The sequence below is a fragment of the Phymastichus coffea genome, unplaced genomic scaffold (assembly GCF_024137745.1).
Source record: "Phymastichus coffea isolate CEN01 unplaced genomic scaffold, Cenicafe_Pcof_1.1 PCOF00015, whole genome shotgun sequence".
In the NCBI taxonomy this organism is placed as follows: Eukaryota; Metazoa; Arthropoda; class Insecta; order Hymenoptera; family Eulophidae; genus Phymastichus; species Phymastichus coffea.
Window position 1 is genome coordinate 4,605,493 of NW_026706826.1, and position 19,518 is coordinate 4,625,010.

The 19,518-nt window shown below is 34.6% G+C and overlaps 1 protein-coding gene across 6 annotated transcripts in view; it reads left to right on the plus strand.

Annotated features, from left to right (window-relative positions):
• Nucleotides 1–19,518, plus strand: part of LOC131675031 (protein lingerer) — a 796,131-nt gene that overhangs the window by 341,425 nt on the left and 435,188 nt on the right. For 5 of the 6 annotated variants that reach the window (XM_058953839.1, XM_058953845.1, XM_058953841.1 and 2 more), the window contains one exon: nucleotides 9,903–10,307. In XM_058953839.1, the coding sequence (XP_058809822.1) occupies nucleotides 9,903–10,307 (405 nt within the window). The remainder of the gene's footprint in view (nucleotides 1–9,902; nucleotides 10,308–19,518) is intronic. The other variant, XM_058953842.1, reaches the window with a different exon arrangement.

Consider the following 19,518-nt stretch of genomic DNA (forward strand, 5'->3'; position numbering starts at 1 on the left):
AGAACATTTCTCACAATACCATTCCGTTCTTGTCCGACATGTTGAAATTCCACATTTCCTAAGACTCCCATGTTTCATCACGTGTTCTTGGGATGAAGTTTCACTCTGTTTCTGTCGTTTGGGGGGACGTTTGGAAGATAACTTGTCAATATAATATTCACAAACTTCTTGAACAATATCTTTGGAACCTTTTCTTTCGTCTGGATGTAACTTATTGTAAATCACTGTAGCGTTTGCTAAGGATGCTTGGATGAGCCGTAATACAAGGCACCATGTCCATTTCTTACTTCGAATTGTAGGCATCAAAGCATTACAGTGTTGATCATGTAGATCGACGCCACCCATGTGTTCATTAAACATAGAGAAACAATGAGGAAAAAGAATAGATTTTTTCGATGATTCCTGCCATCTCTGCATTTCAACTTTTGGTTCATTTCCATATTTCGAAGAGAGAATCGATACTGGCTTTGAGTCCATAACTGTAATATAATTCAATTTTGAATTCACTTCATGCATTGAAATAGTGTATCCTCTTTTAGCTTTTTTTGGCATTTCGACTTTCACTTTCACACGATTATGCCGAACAGTTCCTGTCGCCGATAAACCATTTTTTTTCAAATGAATCATAAGATCTGGGTTTGTGAAAAAGTTGTCAAAATAAATATGATACTTTTTCAGTTCTTCTCTCTGTGTTTTTTCTAATAAATTCGAAAGTAACTTTATCACCACTCTAGACCCTAAACCAACGGCAACTAAAGGATTTCGTTCATCGATTCCTGATTTACCAGTGTAAATATCAAGATCATATATATACCCATCAGAAGAACAGACTGCCCATTCTTTTATTCCAAATCTAATGGGTTTATTCCTTATACATTGCTTGATACCAAACCTACCAAAGTATTTTACCATTATCTCATCTATTGATAAATTATAGTCAAAGAAACCAAATTGCATACAATTCTCACGAAACATATCATACAGAGTTCTAACCTTCCAGACTTTATCATTTTGATCAGTTTCTTGAAGTTTATAGAATCGTATGTTCTTTTTTATGGCAACGAAATTATTTCTAGACATAAGTTCCGCAATTACTGGACACTGAAGTATTCGCTTTTTTGACCAGTAATCACGAATACTTTTTCTAGAATTGAAGATAGTAATCATTATGATTGTAATAAATTTTTCTAGATCATCCATACATAAATCAAAATGATTTTCAGAAGTGGCTTCAATGATATGGTTTTTCATTGATTTCGAAAAGAAAACCTTAAACAACTCAAAAGCATTTTTGGATTGCAATGATGAAATAGGTGAAATATTGAAGTTGCTCTCGACATGCGGAGAAATATCATTCAAAGCATCATTTTTCCAACTGTACTTATGATTCGGTTCCAACAATTTCTGAGTACTTGTGTATGTACTTTTAACATGTTCGTAAGAACCTGATGGTAATTCATTTGATAATGTATCTTCATTTGGATCACCGTCCGAATCTCCATCTGAACTTTCATATTCATTAGGAATGAATGCTATATCAATATGTTGACCTTCATCACTATCAGAATCTTCAACTAAATTTGGTAGATCGCTAATTCTCCGTCTCGGCATTATCAGTAACGTTACCAATTTAGAACAAAATAAAAACTAAAAGTTTTCCGAAATTATTATTTCAAAGAATAGATCCAATGTATAAATGTTTTCAACCGTTAGCCCGCCACTCAAACGTGATCTCTAACACGGAAGGATTTACGAAATGAAATAAACTTATCCAATTACAGTATAAGATCTCAAAATTTATCAGTAAAAAATACTGATATGATTCCAGATACCATGTGTGAGAATGAAAACACTTATTTGTCAATAGTTTATTTCTACATAAAGATATCAAATTGAACTCTGACAAAAAAGTGTTATATAGGTTTTCATCTCAATTTTATCCCCCGAATCGATTTCCGCATTCAGATTTTGAAAATTATGAATTTTTTTGTAATTTGTTTAAATAATTTGTTATAAACAATTGCAAATGACATAAGAAAAAATATATATATTTTATTTTTCACTTATGCAAAGGATAGCACAGTTTATTTTTTGCTATTCCAGATAGATTTTGCTTGGGACTTGACATGGTCACTTTTTCTCCCCAACATGCAATTGTTTATTCCTACGTTACACTAACAAATTGAATTCTGACAAAAAAGTGTTATATAGGTTTTCGTCTTGATTTCACCTCCAGAATCGATTTCCGCATTTAGATTTTGATAATTATGAATTTTTTTGTAATTTGTTTAAATAATTTGTTATAAACAATTGAAAATAACATAAAAAAAAATACGTATATTTTATTTTTCACTTATGCAAAAGATAGCACAGTTTGTTTGTCGCTATCTCAACCAGTCTTAGCGTGGGCTTTAATGGGTTAATTTTGTCTATGTTATCATCATTATTTTTTTTTATTATTATTTTAGGTATTATCTTGTTGATTTTCTTTTTTTCATTTTATCAGTACTATGAGTAGCTTTGTTTTTTCCTTCAGTAATTCGTGACACAATTCTGAGGTTAGATTTATTGGTGCATGATCAGGATATATAATGTCCGAAAATGAGCATTTGCTTGAACAATAACAAATATTGAAGCACTAATTGACATAAGTAGCGAAGTCATCGCGATATTGGAGAAATTTTATTATCAGAATTTAAAAGTTTTTTAAAGTTGTGCGTTATTAATTACTTAAGAATCATCAGTTGTATGTTACAACTGATGATTCTTAAGTAATTAGGCGATGAAAATGTTAACTTAATATACATCACTCGAAAAACTTAACGGAACAGGAAAATTTTCTATATTTTTTAGTCAATCTTAAGAAAACGAGTGAGAAACAAATTTGCCTAGTCCTTATTTTTTTCGAGCCTACGACTTTTCAAAATGTTTTTGATTCAAAGAAACTTAAATTTTAATTAGCTTATTTGATGAGCTTAATTTCCTTTTTTTCATCATCTCTCTATGTCCATTTCTCACTGAGATATCGAACTTTGAATGAAAAAGTCCTTTTTCTTTGAATCACCAATATCTCAGCAAATAAACGGCAGTTCTAAAAACTAGATCAGATTTTCTATAAAACCTATTTATTGGTTATTGAAAAAAAAAATTAATATTTACCTTCGATAATAATTTGACAAAAGTACAAAAAACTAGCTTTTTGAATGATTTTAGAAAATCTGCCTCAAATCTGGTAACCGTTGTGAAAAGTACTAACATTTGTAGCTTTTTTCAACTTATAACGGGGTTTTCGCTAACCCGCCGTTATAATCGAGAGGATGGATTAGTTGACAGCTCGGCTTAATAAACAGCTAATGCCACGAGGCTGGTGCACTGGAACTTGTGTGGCCAAGTCTTTTTAACAAGCCACGACATCAAGCAGCCTCGTGGCCCGCGTAGAGCGTCGCAGGTAGCGGTGGCTGAAAAGCGCGAAAAGTAGTGAAGAGCGCAGAGAATTCGCCAAGGAGTGGGAATGAGAGTCGGGCGCAAAGTCAAAGAAACGCAGAGGATAAGAAGGATAAGAATAATTTATATAAAGCATCAAAGAGAAAGCGTACAGAGTAACAAATCGGTAAAGAGAGAGAGAAGCGAGCAGGCGAGCAAGAGAGAGCTAAACAAGTCGGTAATTACAATGAGGCGACAATGGCCAGGCCCTCCGTACAATAAGCGTTCGCTCGCTGAACGGCGTTCCCGGACGCCGGTTGCAGTGGTGACGAAGCGTAGGGCTACCTAGTGCTAGGTCCTTGCACACGCACACTGTCCTGTCGAAACGTCGCACCACTGCACGCACTCGCGAATAATTCAAGGCAACGCCGGACCGAAAGTCCGAATACGCCAAAAAGAAAAGAGAAGTCAAGGATCGCTAAACCGCGGCAACTGTCCTAGCAAAGACCTGATATTCCACGCGCGCTCAAACACGTGTCGCCCGCGTTACGTCCGCCAGTCAATTACCCCGGGAGGCGTCCCCACTCTTTCATCGCGCTTTTCGGCAGCGCGACTACATGCATACACGCATACACGCGGACGCGACTCTCCCTGCTTATAGGCTCGTTAATAGACATGCCGCGCTCTCTCTCTCTCTCTTACCTTATACTTCGACGTTGTCGGCTGCTGCAGGCTGCTGTATAATATAATGTAGATCCAAATATAGTATAAGTATATAAATTATGTATATGCATGCGTGGGAAGAGAGAGACATAACGAATGAATTAAATTCGTTATAAACTTAATACATATCCAAAAACGCTGCCAATTTTCAAAGCGATCGGTCAAGCCGTTTTTCCGAACTGAATTGTCAAACTTGTGAAAAGAATTATAGAAACATGTTTTTGTTCCTTAAACATTAATAAATGATAATAATGACTAAAAAAATTTATTTTTCTTCAAAAATTTGTTTACAATATTTGAAAAAAAATATTGCGTTTTATTTATTACTTGTCGGTCTTGGCGTGCCTTAACTTTATTATCTGGAAAAATTTCAATAATTGAAGAATTTGATAATCTTGAGCTGTATCCATGATTCGACCGACGGTACTTATACGATTTCTCTATGCCAACGATTTTGTTACTTTCTGCAAAGGAATTTGATTTTAAATAAACAGTTTTTTTCATTTTTATAGTTTTGAATAAAGTTAATAAATGGCTTATCAAACTTTGATTTTTTTTTCTTTTTTGAATCATACCTCGTCGGCACTTATTTGAGCCAGAAGTTATTTTTTAGAAAATTGAAAAATTCAATTTTTCCGAAAGTTATTAAAAAATTTGGAAAAATTGAAGCATATTCTTTGACTGATTTTGAAACATTTTTGTTATAAGGTACTTAAAAAAGTCAATAAGTTTCGAGGAATAAATTATGAAAGCTTGAAAAAACCGTTTGTTTATCGGCTAATGGTATTACCGTTGTCCAGTTCTCATAATGATGAGGCAAATGTAATGTAGAGAGTCTGTTTTTGTTTTCATTTTTTTTATTTCTCTTTTTTTGCAATAATTTTGTTTTTTATAATTTTTCTGATTTTTTGTATTATTATGTTGAGGAAATTGAACAATAGTTAAACGAATAATATGATAATCTCATTAATAATTAATTCTTATCATACGATTCGTGATATGTCAGAAAGCCTGATGAACAGAAGTAAATATTACAATTGAAAAAATAAAATAAAAACAAAAAGAAATTTTTTTATCAAAAAATCAAATTTTTCTGTTTTTTCAATTAACAAATTTTTTAATCAAATTTTCCAATTAACCAATAATTACATTTATCTTCTGAACCTGTAACCACTTCCATTCGCAAGAGCGTTTTTGAAAACGTAAGGGACACTGTTTCCGAAATTTCTTTCATTTGTGCATACAGTAACAAATTAAAATTGAACAATGAAAAGTGTTTGTTCAGATGCTAGTGTGTTAAAGCAAAACGAAACTCAAGCGTGAATTATTTAAATAGACGAATACATTCTAAAGCGAATATTAATAAAGATACTGATATATAATAATAACTAAAACGATAGCAATAATAGAATTAAACATAGATACCAGAGGGGGTCAATAAGTCTTTACAAAAAGAAGGAAAAAAAGTTTTGCTTATGTAATTTTTTTTATTTTTGAACATAATCTTCTTGAAGGTCGATACATTTTATTAAACGGCCTTGCAGTTTTTTTAAGCCATCATAAAAATATGATTTCTGAAAACCCTCAAAATAGGCATTGTTTCGGCGATGACTTCTTCATTCGACGTGATTCGTTGTCCGGCAAGCCATTTTTTGAGGTTAGGAAATAAGAAAAAGTCACTGGGAGCCAAATCAGGGGAATATGGTGGATGGTCAATTAATTCGAACTTTAAATCGTTAATTTTTGCTATCGAAACTGCACACGTGTGAACTCGAGCATTGTCTTGAAGAAAGAGGCATTTTTTTTTGTTCAAATGAGGACGTTTTTCTCTGATTTTTTGTTTCAGCTGACCTATTAATGACGCATCATATTGTCCAGTGATCGTCTGGCCCTTTTCCAAGTAGTCGATATAGATGATTCCATACGCATCCTATAAAACCGTGGCCATAATCTTGCCAGCTGACTTTACTGTCTTTGCCTTCTTTGGGGCTGGTTCTCCTGCAGTAATCCATTGTTTGGACTGTTCTTTGGTTTCAGGAGTGTAGTGGTGTACCCATGTCTCGTCTGCAGTTACGAGTCGACTCCAAAAGTCTTCCGGATTACGACGTATGCGTGCCAAAAGAGCCTCAGATGTGACGACGTGGGTTCGTTTGTTTTCAATAGTGAGCAAAGGCGGCACCCATCTTGCTGATATTTTTTTCATCCCCAATTTTTCATGCAAAATTGAAATGATTGTACCCTTTGATATTCCTGTGGCCTCAACTAATTCTTGCAATTTTAATCTTCTATCACTCAACACCATACCGTGAATTTTGTTGACCATTTCGGGCGTACTCACTTCTACGGGGCGTCCTGAACGATGTTCATCTTTTGTTGTTGTACAGCCGCGTTTAAATCCATTTACCCAGTTATAAACAGTCTTAAACACAAGGGCAAACTTGCCATGAACAGCGTTCAACTCAACTGTGATTTCTTTTGGTTCAAGGCCTTTCAAATGAAAAAGTTTTATCACCGCTCGAAACTCTGTTTTTTCCATTTTCCAAATAAACCAATAACTTTTTGTTCAACCAACGCTCACAAAAAAACGATTTAATGAATTGACGATTTAATGAAACTTTGTACGATATCGAGTTAGTAGTATTGCTTGCCAAAAAGATCATAATTTAAGCGTGATGAGCGCCATCTCTTGGATTTTATAAAGACTTATTGACCCCCTCTCGTACAATTAAATTATTAAAATGGCTTGTAAATTATATCAAAAACTGATGATTATTGCACTATAATAAAAAATAAAATTCTGAATAACGAAGAAACGATTACTAGAAATTATATAATGAAAAATGATATCTTGTATAAAGTAGTAAATGCTATAAATAAAATAATTATTTCTAAAACTATTTTTTCAAATTTCGTTACTGATATTTATAATGCATACAGATACGTAGGTTCTTTTAAGACATTCAAAATAATAGGAGAAATATTTTTTGCACCAAAAATTTACAAAAGATTTCAGAATTAATACAGTCTTGCATTGCTTGCCAGCGAACTAAATATTTGACCGTGCGGTATGATGAATTTGTGCAACCAATTTTTTGTAATCCGAAAGAAATTCTGTCAATAGATTTTTACGGTCCTTTACCAACATCAGTTAGTGGAGTAAAATATATTTTGTCGACTATAAATTTATTTTCAAAGTTTGTCGTCTTATACAATATCACAAAAGGAAATATACTTTCTGTCATAAATAAATTATTCTAGGATTACATTCTGAAATTCGATAAACCATTAGGAATAATGTCACATCATGATACATAGTTTACATCACTTAAATGGAGAGAGACATTTACAAACTTTGGCATTAAATTAATATTTTCATCGATACGACATCCCCAGTTGAATATAATAGCATGTATTTATAAGGAAATTTGAAAATTTGGCCGAGCTATGTGAGTTTCGACACCATATCACCCCTCCCAATTGTTTACCAACATGACTTCTTTTCATTTTTCATAGTCTCACCATAAACTGTATTATTCAGTAGTTTGATAGTATTTATCCAAACTCATTTCCCGCTTGTTTACGCGTCTCGCTATTTAAATCAAAGTATCTCTTCAGCCATGCGTTCTTATTGTACTTTAAAGCACGATGAGTCATCTTGAAATACAATCCATACTTTATTACTTGTTTCAGTGCTCTGTAGTGGATTACGTAACGCTCTTTCGTACGCATCGTGATATTTTTTGGATACTCCAAATCCACTTCGAGTATTTATTCAAAGAGTAAATCATTGAAAATGTCCAAAGAAAAGTTTGAGCTTTTGATCTACTTTGCTTCTATTTTTTCTTAATTGTCTAATTTCTTTTAATTTTTCTAGAATCAATTTGAGATAACTTGGATGTGTTTAAAAATGCTTGAGTATTAAGGGGTTGGGTTGCGTTGTAAATAATTTTATTTACATTTTCTTTTATTTTATCTATGTCATGTAGATTAGCTTTAAGAGGTATTTTATATGTTAAATTTTCGTTTAGTTTTTTCTGTATGTATTCCAGTTTTTTTTCGATTGTAGATAGAACTATTTTTTGTATTAGTGTTTATTTCTGAAAAATCGTGTATAATTATTAGGGAATGATCTGAAGTTAAATCTGGATATGATTTGGCTTTTAATCTTTTGAAGCAGTCTTTTGATGACTGCAAAGTCGATTTAGTTAGGTAATTCATTTAAATCGGCGATCTATTAGGTAGGTTCACCCGTAAATATTGAAATTAAATTTTTTTCCTAGCATTACTGAGCTCCTTTTGAATGTGGAGTAAAAATGACCTTTATCCCTACCATGGATGTTTTGTGTTGTATTCACCTTCTGCGACAAATCGATGTACCTAAGTATCAAAGTATTTTTTGTATTTTTCTTTATTTGAATATTTAGAAGAACAGTATATAGCACAGAGCATAAATGGACATTTTATATTTTCAACTGTAACATTAATAGCTTGTAGGTAGACTTGTTTAATAGATTTGTTTACGTGATGTTTAATTGTATTTTTAATAATAATTGATGGTGTTTCACCGCGTGCTTTATCAGGGTGATTTGTCTTACATATTGAATATTGTGGTATTTTCAAAAATATTTATGTGTGATATTAATATTACTTCAATACATTAATATTATTAATTACACAGGCCGACATCCAAGGAAATCCAGAAATGCGATGATATATCTCCGAAAGTATTCGACGAGCTGAATTCAATTTTAGTTTCAGAATTGATCCATCATCTAAGGATCTTGAGATATCCTGACCTAAAAGTGTAAAAATTGCGATTATTTGCTATGTTCGAGATTACGGAACACTGTGAATACATTTTTTCCAAGAACTAGTAAAACCATTATAAAGACATCATAATTTTTGGATTTAAGATATCTTTTTTTCATTAAGATATCATTGATTAATGTTTGGTATTAGCAATTTCGCAACAATATTAAAACAGCCCGATCGCCTAATATGTGTATCCAGCATACTACAGACCTTTAAACTCCGATCGCCTTAACCTCCAACCTCTGTAAACTGTGAGGCCTGTAAACTGTAGATAATTGAACCTTAATTGTCTTAACTCCCAACTTCTGTAACCTGTATCGATTCTTGTATTTCTAAGACATGGTTTGGTCATAACCTACAGAATTTAATTACTAAACATAGTATTAAGTTTATTTACTCTTGCTGAAGCCAATTTTACAGCCATCATGAAATTTCCAGAATTTTGAAATTTTTACTATATTAAGCGGATTTTATGGTATTTTCTTCGTTTTATTGAGAGTTCGAATTTCACATATCAGATTCAGTTACACCTGATACTATGCTAATAATTTCAAATATTACCATTTTTCAAAAATAAGCTTATGTTTATAATGGGTTAAAAATTATTTAATTTATTTAAATGTTTTTTCATTTCAATTTTTTTTCTTTTAATTTATTTTTTCAGTTCTATTATTTCTTTTGATCATTAAAACTATGTAAAAAATTTTCATATATATTAGTGAGTGTGGTTTAATTTTTATAAAATAAAAATATCCACTATCTTAAAAATTCATCTAGTACAACAACACCTTTGATACCCTCTTAATACCTAATGTACACAATGTACTTTTTCTTACACTACCAATACGGTCATGAAAGTGTTTGGTATTATTTTATTTAATTTAGACAACCAGTTTTAAACGCAGTTCTTAAATTGAATACATAAATAAAATTATGTTTTTCAGCTACATGGAGATAACCAATCCCAATCTAATGAAAGTTCAAAAGCTCAAACAAAATTCACAAATCGAAACACGAGTCTACAGCCGGTTGATGTAATGAAGCAAGAAATACATACTTCACTAAATAGTTCTTCATCGTATAATTCCCCAGTAACTTTTCAATCATCTCCGAAATATTCGACTTCTACAACGAGCAGTAACTTCAGTACATATTCATGTAATTCTCAACAAAATCAAATGATTTTTACTAGCTCAACAACAGGTAGTAATAATACTTTTTCAGTAATGACACCGGCAGCTCAAACGTCATATGGTTCCTCTTATACTAAACCGAATACGTTCAATCAAACATTACCATCTTCATGTGGATCAACTGGTGTATATAATCAAACTGCAACAACTAGTCAGGTATTTTTCTATTACTATATTCTACTTATTATTATTTTTTATGTTATATTGAAGAAAAACCTCATATTATATAACACTGAAAATTTCCAAAATATCATATTATTGGTGCCAAATATGAGAATAAAGACTGAATATATAAGCTTTGTGACGGCAGGAAATTTATTGTTAATTATTACAGTATGTAATTTGTTATTTGAAACAATCACTGCGATGTAAGGCTCACTACGATCTTGATTTGCAGTGTGAAAATATATCTGATCGGCATCTATTGTGATATATTGGTGCCTCTGTAGACGTGCGTAAAATCACAATCCAAAACACTTTATCGAGCACGTGACTATAATTTTGGGGGAAGAAAAGTTAATACGAAGGTTTAGCGTAGAGAGGGTTGAAATGGCAATATGGCACAGCTAGATATTGATATTAAATGTATGCCGGATAAAATAAATACCTTATATCACCGAAACTCATGTACTGCTGTACCCCATTACAAGCTTGTAATGGGGTACTCGGATCTGCTAGCCGATTCCCCATTCAGTACTCGCCTTCTGCCTTCTTTCGCAGTTATCAAGTTTAAGTATTCTCTTTGATCTACAGTCACGCCTGATTTTTTTTGTTCGAGGTGCGACGTATATCTTCGGAGCTAAAAGAAGCGTAAGAAGGAGTAGAAATAGAGAGTGAGCGCGAACTAGTTTCGTACAATCTCCAAACGCACGAGAGAAACAGACGGGACGAGAAATTGTGACACGAATAGAGAATGTGCGCGAAGCGCTAGAAACCGATTGCTGAGGTGATCGGAGTCAGTTATGCCTTGGCATCGGTCGTACCCGGTTTTCCCAGGAACATTGTCTCGAGCACGCTTGCGAGTCGGGAGATTCAAGGCAAAAATACGATGAACTGAGCAGTGATGACTGTGCAGTTATAGCAGCAGCAGGGTCGCTTGAAGAATTGCAAATGACAGAGAAGGACGCAGCAGCTACAGCAGTATTACGTCACCATTACTACCAGCAGCAATAGACTATCGGAGCAGCGAAGTCGACGGTTTGTGTGCCTATTTTTCTCTCTCTCACTCTCTCTCTCTTTTCTGTACGTGTGTATGGACGGCCATCCGAGTGGACAGGAAAGCGAGCAGTCATTGCCACTGATCTAAAATTACAGGCTCAGGAAGTACGGGGCCGAGAAGAATGCTAGTCTTTCCAATAGTGCATAATTACGTGCTACCCAGCTCTCGAGGCGGTTACGGTGATGACACGCCATCATTTTGTACGCGCGTCGAAGTTATATTTTGGTTATATAATAAATATCCGTGATTTATTGAAAGGGCACGTAAATTTCTTGATGGCTATGGCGTGTTCATGTTCCTCGATCCCATGACTTTAAAAATGATTTTGTTCGTGGTTAGCCTCGGGCAAATAATCCAGTAATAACTTTATTCTGGCTACTTATAACAAGCTAGCTATGTCGATGCCAATTACTAAAGAACTTGTTGCTAAATTTATTGGTCGTAAACGTCAACCTCCTTTCAGACGTTGAAAGCTTGGTCGGTTATTGAACTAGTTTGCTGGTGGGTTTGGCAGTCATCGACGTAGATTTTCCTTTTGTTTCATCATTTGCACGACCCTCATCTAAGTCTCTTCTCGCAATTCGCTCGATTTTTAATGTACACTCCCATTCACTGGTAGATTATTGAAGGAAAAGCAATCATGATGTCTTTCTTTCTCCTGCCTGTCTTCAATACACATCAGTCAGTTTACTTTATTTACGTCAGCTACGTCGTTGATCCATTTAATGTCATTCGATGTATCGTTCAGCTTTTCGATTACGGAGCTACAGTTACCATCGTGTCTCATCCCTCCTATGAGTCAATCAGTCACCTCAATACGTTCGAGAGGCAATAAATTTCTTAATTTAGTTTGAAATTGGTTTTATTCTTATTTAAATCGAGGTTACTGGAACTTAATATGCTACACAATCTCCTCAATTCTTTGATATATAAGGCATTATCCATTCTGAAATATATCAACATAATGTAAGTAGCCATAAAACCATTTCAGGACAGTTAACAGTCACGTAAAATTAATAGGAAGGAGGTCGTATTGTCTACTAAGCCATTTCTGTATACACTTTGTATGCCTTGTTACGTCTTACGACGCATCCTTTTTATAAAATGCACATTCGCGAAATTCAAAGCTACTAAACTATTGGCACGTCAGCAAAAAGCTAACTAAACGCGAGGTAAATGACTCTTCGAAATTAAGCCTTACGACGCATCCTTTTTGTAACATATGCACATTCAAAACTGCTAAGCTATTCACACGACAGCAAAAAGCTGTCGAAACACACTCCGAAACTAAGTCACCAAAACGCAAGAATTTATAATCAGCGAAAACAAAATGTCACACAATATCGCAATACTGACCTGAAAAGAGCTATAAAAGATATAAAAAGCAATGAACAAATTACTCTCAGCAGTTGATCAGTAGTCCGTCAGTCAGTCAATAAGTACACCCAACGTAGATTGAATCGCGACCCCCCCAGTTAGGTTGGTATGAGAATTCCGTCGTTGCATCGGAACGAAAAAACCGCGGGAATATTCAAAAATGAAAATTCGTTTTAAGATACGATAAAAAGCTAAAACGTTACTAATTTGTTTTTAGGTTTAAAATTAATTGTTTGCGAACAATGAATTTAGATGCATGATTATTTGTGTACATCCAATGTGAATTGAATCGCGACCCCTCCAGTTAGGTTGGTAGAGTGCTACTTTCAGTCCGTAACGGTGGTTTTCAGATCGGCCATAGTATAACGCTCGTTCTTAAATTATATAATTAAAACCTAAAATCAAATAATCATGCATCTAAATTCATTGTTCGCAAACAATTAATTTTTAACCTAAAAACAAATTAGTAACGCTTTAGCTTTTTATCGTATCTTAAAACGAATTTTCATTTTTGAATATTCCCGCGGTTTTTTCGTTCCGATGCAACGACGGAATTCTCATACCAACCTAACTGGGGGGGGTCGCGATTCAATCCACGTTGGGTGTACCTGTAAGACTCAACTCCGTACACACCGGTCCGACAATTGGTGATCATTTTACTTAATAAACTCGCGACTGTTACAAAGTAATATCGTGCAAGTATTATTCAACAACCTATCCTATTCAATTCAACAAGCAGTTAGAGCCTGCTACATTTATTCAATTCAACAAGCAGTTAGAGCCTGCTACACTCATACAATCCAACAAGCAGTTAGAGCCTGCTACATTTTATCAACAATTAAAAGCTACAATTATCAAGGTAGTAAAATTATCAGACATACATTTCCACATACATTTATTATAAGTGAGACATATCCAACCACTAGTCAACATATTAGAACGTCTCATTCATTAGCTATTCGTAGTTGATGCACGAGACGTAACAGCCTAATAACTTTTACTGGTAGTATCACATCTTTGCTACCATTCGTTGATTTTTCTTCTGTCTCACTGGCCTTATTAGTTTTATAGATCTATATCATCTCTTTTTCATTATACTTTATAACTTTTTCCTACAATCTCCGACATAATTATATTTGACACTATGCGATAGACTTGGCTATGAAGATTTTCTGTTACAATAATGCAGAGATTCATACGCCTTCGTTAGTGCATGTGCGAGTTCATATTCGCTTTCTTCTTTAGTCTCTTCCATCTTTTATTTATCCGAAGTGTAAAATGTACTTGATATACATCTACATCTCCAGCTATTAGTCCGGGGAAGTAGAAAAAACATTAAAATTTTTTAAAATTAAAGGATACTTCCCGTTAACAAGATCGAAATTCCCTTTCCCGAATGGTGAAATTAACTTCATAGATCCATTCTACATCTAAAAACATAAAGTTTTCCGTCGACTGGGTCTTCCTATCCCTTCTGTAAACGCCTAAAACTAAAAAAAATGGCTATTTTGCTTAAAATTTTTGTTCTCTGATTCTAAAAAAATATCGATCCCGGTTTAAGGCATTTTAGTCTATATATACTCTAGTTTCACTGTGATTTTCTTTGAAAATTTTTCACGACGATAGCTAACCTAGAAAATGAAAAAAATGTTTCAAATTGCTCTATCTTCACTGAGACGAGTGCTGCAGGTCTGAATTAAAAAAAAATTCTTTCTACATAAAATAGTTAAGTAAATGATTTTCGAAAATGTTAAGAATTTAACACGATATCATACCTACCAATTTGAAAAACCTCTTTTTTCAGCAGTTTTTTGCTTCTAGCGCTGTGTACCGATGGGAAACTGAAGGTTGATAGTTTGAACGTTGATTTCTCATGACTAATTGGTTCTTATAATACATGTATTATAAATGCTTCGACGTATGTTTTCACATAGAATAAGATGGAACTATCAGTTTTTATTTAGAATTATCTATACAGTGCTAGATGCGAAAAACTGATGAAAAAGGGCGTTTTTAGTTTTTACTGCGTTTTAGGTTAGTTCTGTGATAAAATAGAAAATCCCATCCCGTTTTACTGAAAACAAATATATTGAAAACATGTATTATACTTCTGTCTTTAGCGCAATATCATAAGAAATCGACAATCTAACTCAATCTTCACTTAGCGTTTGAACCTTGAGGTGAGTAGACGTGTTAAAACTGCGCTCTACCGGAAAAGTTATAGTTAGAGCAATAGCATATCTAGTGAAGTGACAGTTAAAGGTGAAACACGTTTAAACAGAACCACAAAACAAAACGGCCGCAATGGCCATAAAAGTAAGTGATTATTCGTCATCCAACAATAAAGATAAACCTGGAGAATGGAAAATCGCTTCTAACAAAAGAAGTCCAAGCAGTCGAAGCAGTCCAGGCAATGAAACTCAAATTATTCAAACTATCAAACAAGCAAAATTAGACAACTGGCTAAGTAAAACAAGAAATAGATTCGAAATACTACAAGATGATAAAGAAAACAATCATAGTGAAGATGAAAAATCAGGAAGTAAAGAAGTAAACAAACCGATAAACAAATCCCCCGATCTTTGTTTACAACGTAGGAGATATCCAACCGTTAGAAAAATTATTAAACACAAGAGCCAAAAATAATTGTACACTAAAAGTAATAGGACACGATAAAATTAAAATTCAACCAACAATATCGGAAAAGTATCTCCCGATAATAAATCCACCAAAGGAAAAAAAGACACAATTCTACACCTACCAGCGTAAAGAAGAAAAAGGTTTCAAAGTAATACTAAGAAGCATGCATCCGTCAGTTGATACTGAAGAATTAAAAGCTGCCATAGAAAATCACGGACACAAAGTACTAAGTATTCGTAGCATAAGGCATCACAAAAGCATCACTACCGCTTATTCACAGTTGAAATTTAACATGTTTATAAATGTCAGGATATTTATAAAGTAATCAAACTTCTTCACACAGTAATCAAATTCGAACCACCAAACATAAAAAGAGAAATTCCTCAGTGTCAAAACTGCCAAAAGTACGGACATATGAAAAATTACTGTTTCAAAAGTGCAGTGTGTGTTAAGTGTGCTGAATATCATCAAACCAATGAGTGTCCAATCAAACAAAAAATCAAAGATGTAATATGTGCAAACTGCAAAGGAAATCATACAGCAAACTATAAAGGTTGCCCGGTACGTAAGCAATTACAGCAAAAATTATTTCCCAAGTTGCGTGAAAAAACATTTCAAAATAGCATACAAACATATATAATTACAAACGCAAATTCAAATCCAAATGACAATAGAGATAGACCGAACACTACATATGCACAGGTAATAGCTAAACATAACGACCAGAATGAAACAGAAACACCAAAACAAACAGCAGTACACACAGAACAAAACAGTTACAGCAACGATGAAAAGTCAAATAATAAACTTGAACAATTGATGGAAAAAATGACTCAAACAATGGACATATTGTTAAAATTAGTAACCACACTTATTAATAAATTAGTATAATCATGTCAAATCTAAAAATTGCTATCTGAAATACAAATGGCCTTACGCGAAGACACCTCGAATTAAGAGCATTTTTAATTCACGAAAATATTGATATTAAGTTAGTTTCAGAAACACTTTACCAGCAAAAATTTTCTCCACATATCAAACTACTCGGTACACAAAACAAATCATCTATTCGATAAAGCACACGGAGATACTGCGATTCTATTCAAAACCAATATAAATCACCACGTTCACAAACATACTAGTGAAATCTACCTTCAAGCAACTAATATAATCATCAAGGATAAAGAGGGACCGATTATAATATCAGCTGTTTACTGTCCTCCAAACAAAACAATCACAAAGGAAAAATGGACAGAATTCTTCAAAACACTAGGAAACCGTTTTATAGCAGGAGGGGATTATAATGCGAAGCACCCGTGGTGGGGATCTAGATCAGAAACTCAACACCCAAAGGCAGAGTACTCTATGAAATACTACAAAAAAATAAATTCACCCCGATATCCACCGGTATGCCCTTTACTTTTCTCAGCAATAGTCCCTCACAAACAGCTGCACACTTTTTAGACGGGACGAAACGATCGCACTTCGTAAGGGCCACAACCGTTCGCCGCGAGTAGCTATTCTCGACTTCTGCTCTTTTCGCTATCCCTTTCTCACTCTTCCCGCGTAGAGCTCGCCCTCAACTCATGTCCGGCAGGTGCTGCCCCTCGCGGGCAGTTATCCTGACGAGGTGAGAGCGTGAATATAACGTTCACCGTTATAATATGTTAGTAAAATTTTTGTTTCACTGCAAGAAAATATTTTTTTTTTTACAATCATTCGAAGGTAATGATTTAATAAACAAAATAATTACAAGTTTCCTCTTACTAGAAAAATTTTTTTTAATTTTTTTAATTATTTTAAAACTTATTTCTTATATATTAAATACTTATGATTTTTTATACTTGTTTGTGACGAGAGCAGGCCGTGTGCCGGTCTCTCGTCCGCGTTTCTCCCTCCCCCACTCGGCTAGGCGTGGTGGCCAACGTTGGGCGCATTTAAGTATGCGTCTAACACTTGGCCTTTTGTTTCAGCGCCAAGGACGAGCCAGCGCAGTTGAGCGCAAGAAAAGTTGAAGAGCGCGGAGAGAGAGTGAGAAAGAGAAAGAAAGAGAGAGAGAGAGAGTATTAGGCCCATGCAGGGATTGGCAGGCGCGCAACGCGTGACCGATAAGCGACGCGTCGCGTGCCGCCTAACTAATAGGTCAAGGTAGGGAGAGGAGCGAGCGCCGCTGAGCGGTTGCAAGATTCGCGTAAGAATTAGTGCGTGAGGAGAGTGGCAGCCGAGTCCTACTAGAGTGAGGGAGTCGAAGCCTAGAGTGCGGAAGTCCGAGCCCAGCAGAGAGAGCAGTTTGAGATAGCCGGAAGGAAGGAAGATCAACCCTACCGGCAACGGCTTTGCCAGCAACTGCAGCCAGCCCACCTGCTAGGAGAGTCAACGTCGCCTACGGATACCTGGTCAGCGACAGCGGTTAGCGACGATCTGACCAGCGACGACACCCGGTACTTCCTGCGGCAGCGCATCGCTCAGGATTCTCGACGTTGCGAGGAACAGGAGATAAAAGGTCAAGCCTTCCTTTTCTTCTTTTTCTCTACTCTCTCTCTCTCTCTCTCTGTTGATGCGACGACCGGTGCGCGTGGAAAGAGATAGCCTGGCACTCATGTGCCGGCTATCTGAAGGTTCGCGCTAGGTTTAATTCATAGTGACGTAAGCTGCGACCGGTGAATTGTCCAGGCGCCCACGTGCCGGGCAATTTACCCGGTATTAGTTCGCGTAGTTTTAAGTAAGTTTGTAATAGGTTAAGTACGCGATTAGGTATTAGTGAAATGCAAAATGTTCATTTGTGATTATCTTAAGTAGTTTATTGTTCTATTTGCAGTTTGTTAGTCGGCAATTTAGATTATGTTATGCGCGCGTATGTTCAGTGTGAATAATTATTAATAATAATAGGTTGTAAGTGAGATTTGATTCCTGTCTTTGTATAATTTATTTATCAACCTCCCCTCGTTCTTCTCCCTCAATTGACATGAGCGAAAGTGCCTCACTTACCCCGCAAAAGAATTGGTAACAAAGGAACGAGTTTTGTTACATGTTTTATAAAAATTTTACTTTAAAAAGTTCATATTTATGATTCTTTTGTGCTCACAAGCTACTCCGCAGGCTGTAAAGAAATTAATCAGAGACGTAGGTAAATAATAAGGCATCTATGTATGTAGCATTAGTTGGTCGGTTATAAAGGCTTGTCGATTAACAAAGCTGACGTTCTCTAATGTCTACTTTATTTGCACTGACAAGGATGATAATACAAACTGACTGCCTAGAACATCTAGAATTCAGATCGAAGATGGCAATTCTTGTTTATTCAAAAATTTGCTACATTAACATGTCATCATTGACTTCACCAATGGTAACGCTGAAAAATACAATATTATTATTTATCATTTTATTTGAAAATCACTATAGTAAAATAAGTAATTACTGATTTTGTATCAATAAACTCCTCGATGTCAGAATTCACGTATCTCTTTTCATAGAACTTAATACGATTTTTAATCTAAATTAATGATGTTGAGGGATCAGATTTTTTTCATTTTGATGAATTGCCCGATCATAAATTTCAAGTACGTATACGATTACTTCTACTATTCTGACGTGAATGATCAATTATATTTGTTTTTGTAAAGCTTATGCCATAACTCGTCCACATTTTCTGCATAGTAAGCAACTGGAAGAGGTGACTGTCGAGCTATTTAACAACTGTGCATCAACAATTTACGAAGAGTACAATTCAATTTTGTCTACAGATACAATATATAGTACAGGCGGTAAGTTTTCAAAATTTCTCGAGTTTTTCAATGTTTATTAACTTTTTATCTTTAAAGTAAAGACCAATATGATTTTTGCGATATTGCTAACTACTTCTGCGTTACACAAATGCACACATGCTTTTATTCCGAAATTTAAGAATCCTAAGCCAAATTGATGTGATGAATGTTTAGGCGCGAAATCATCTTCTCATTTGTTAAAATTATGATAAGTTCTAGAATACATTGGGCATCGACTACTGGCTTTATTTTCAACAATTGTATTGAGACATTTCCCATCAAAAAGTGTTAGATATACATTAAATCTGATTTTAACTAATTTATTATTCGACATATCTTCTTTTTTCAGTGCTGAACGCAAAGGTCG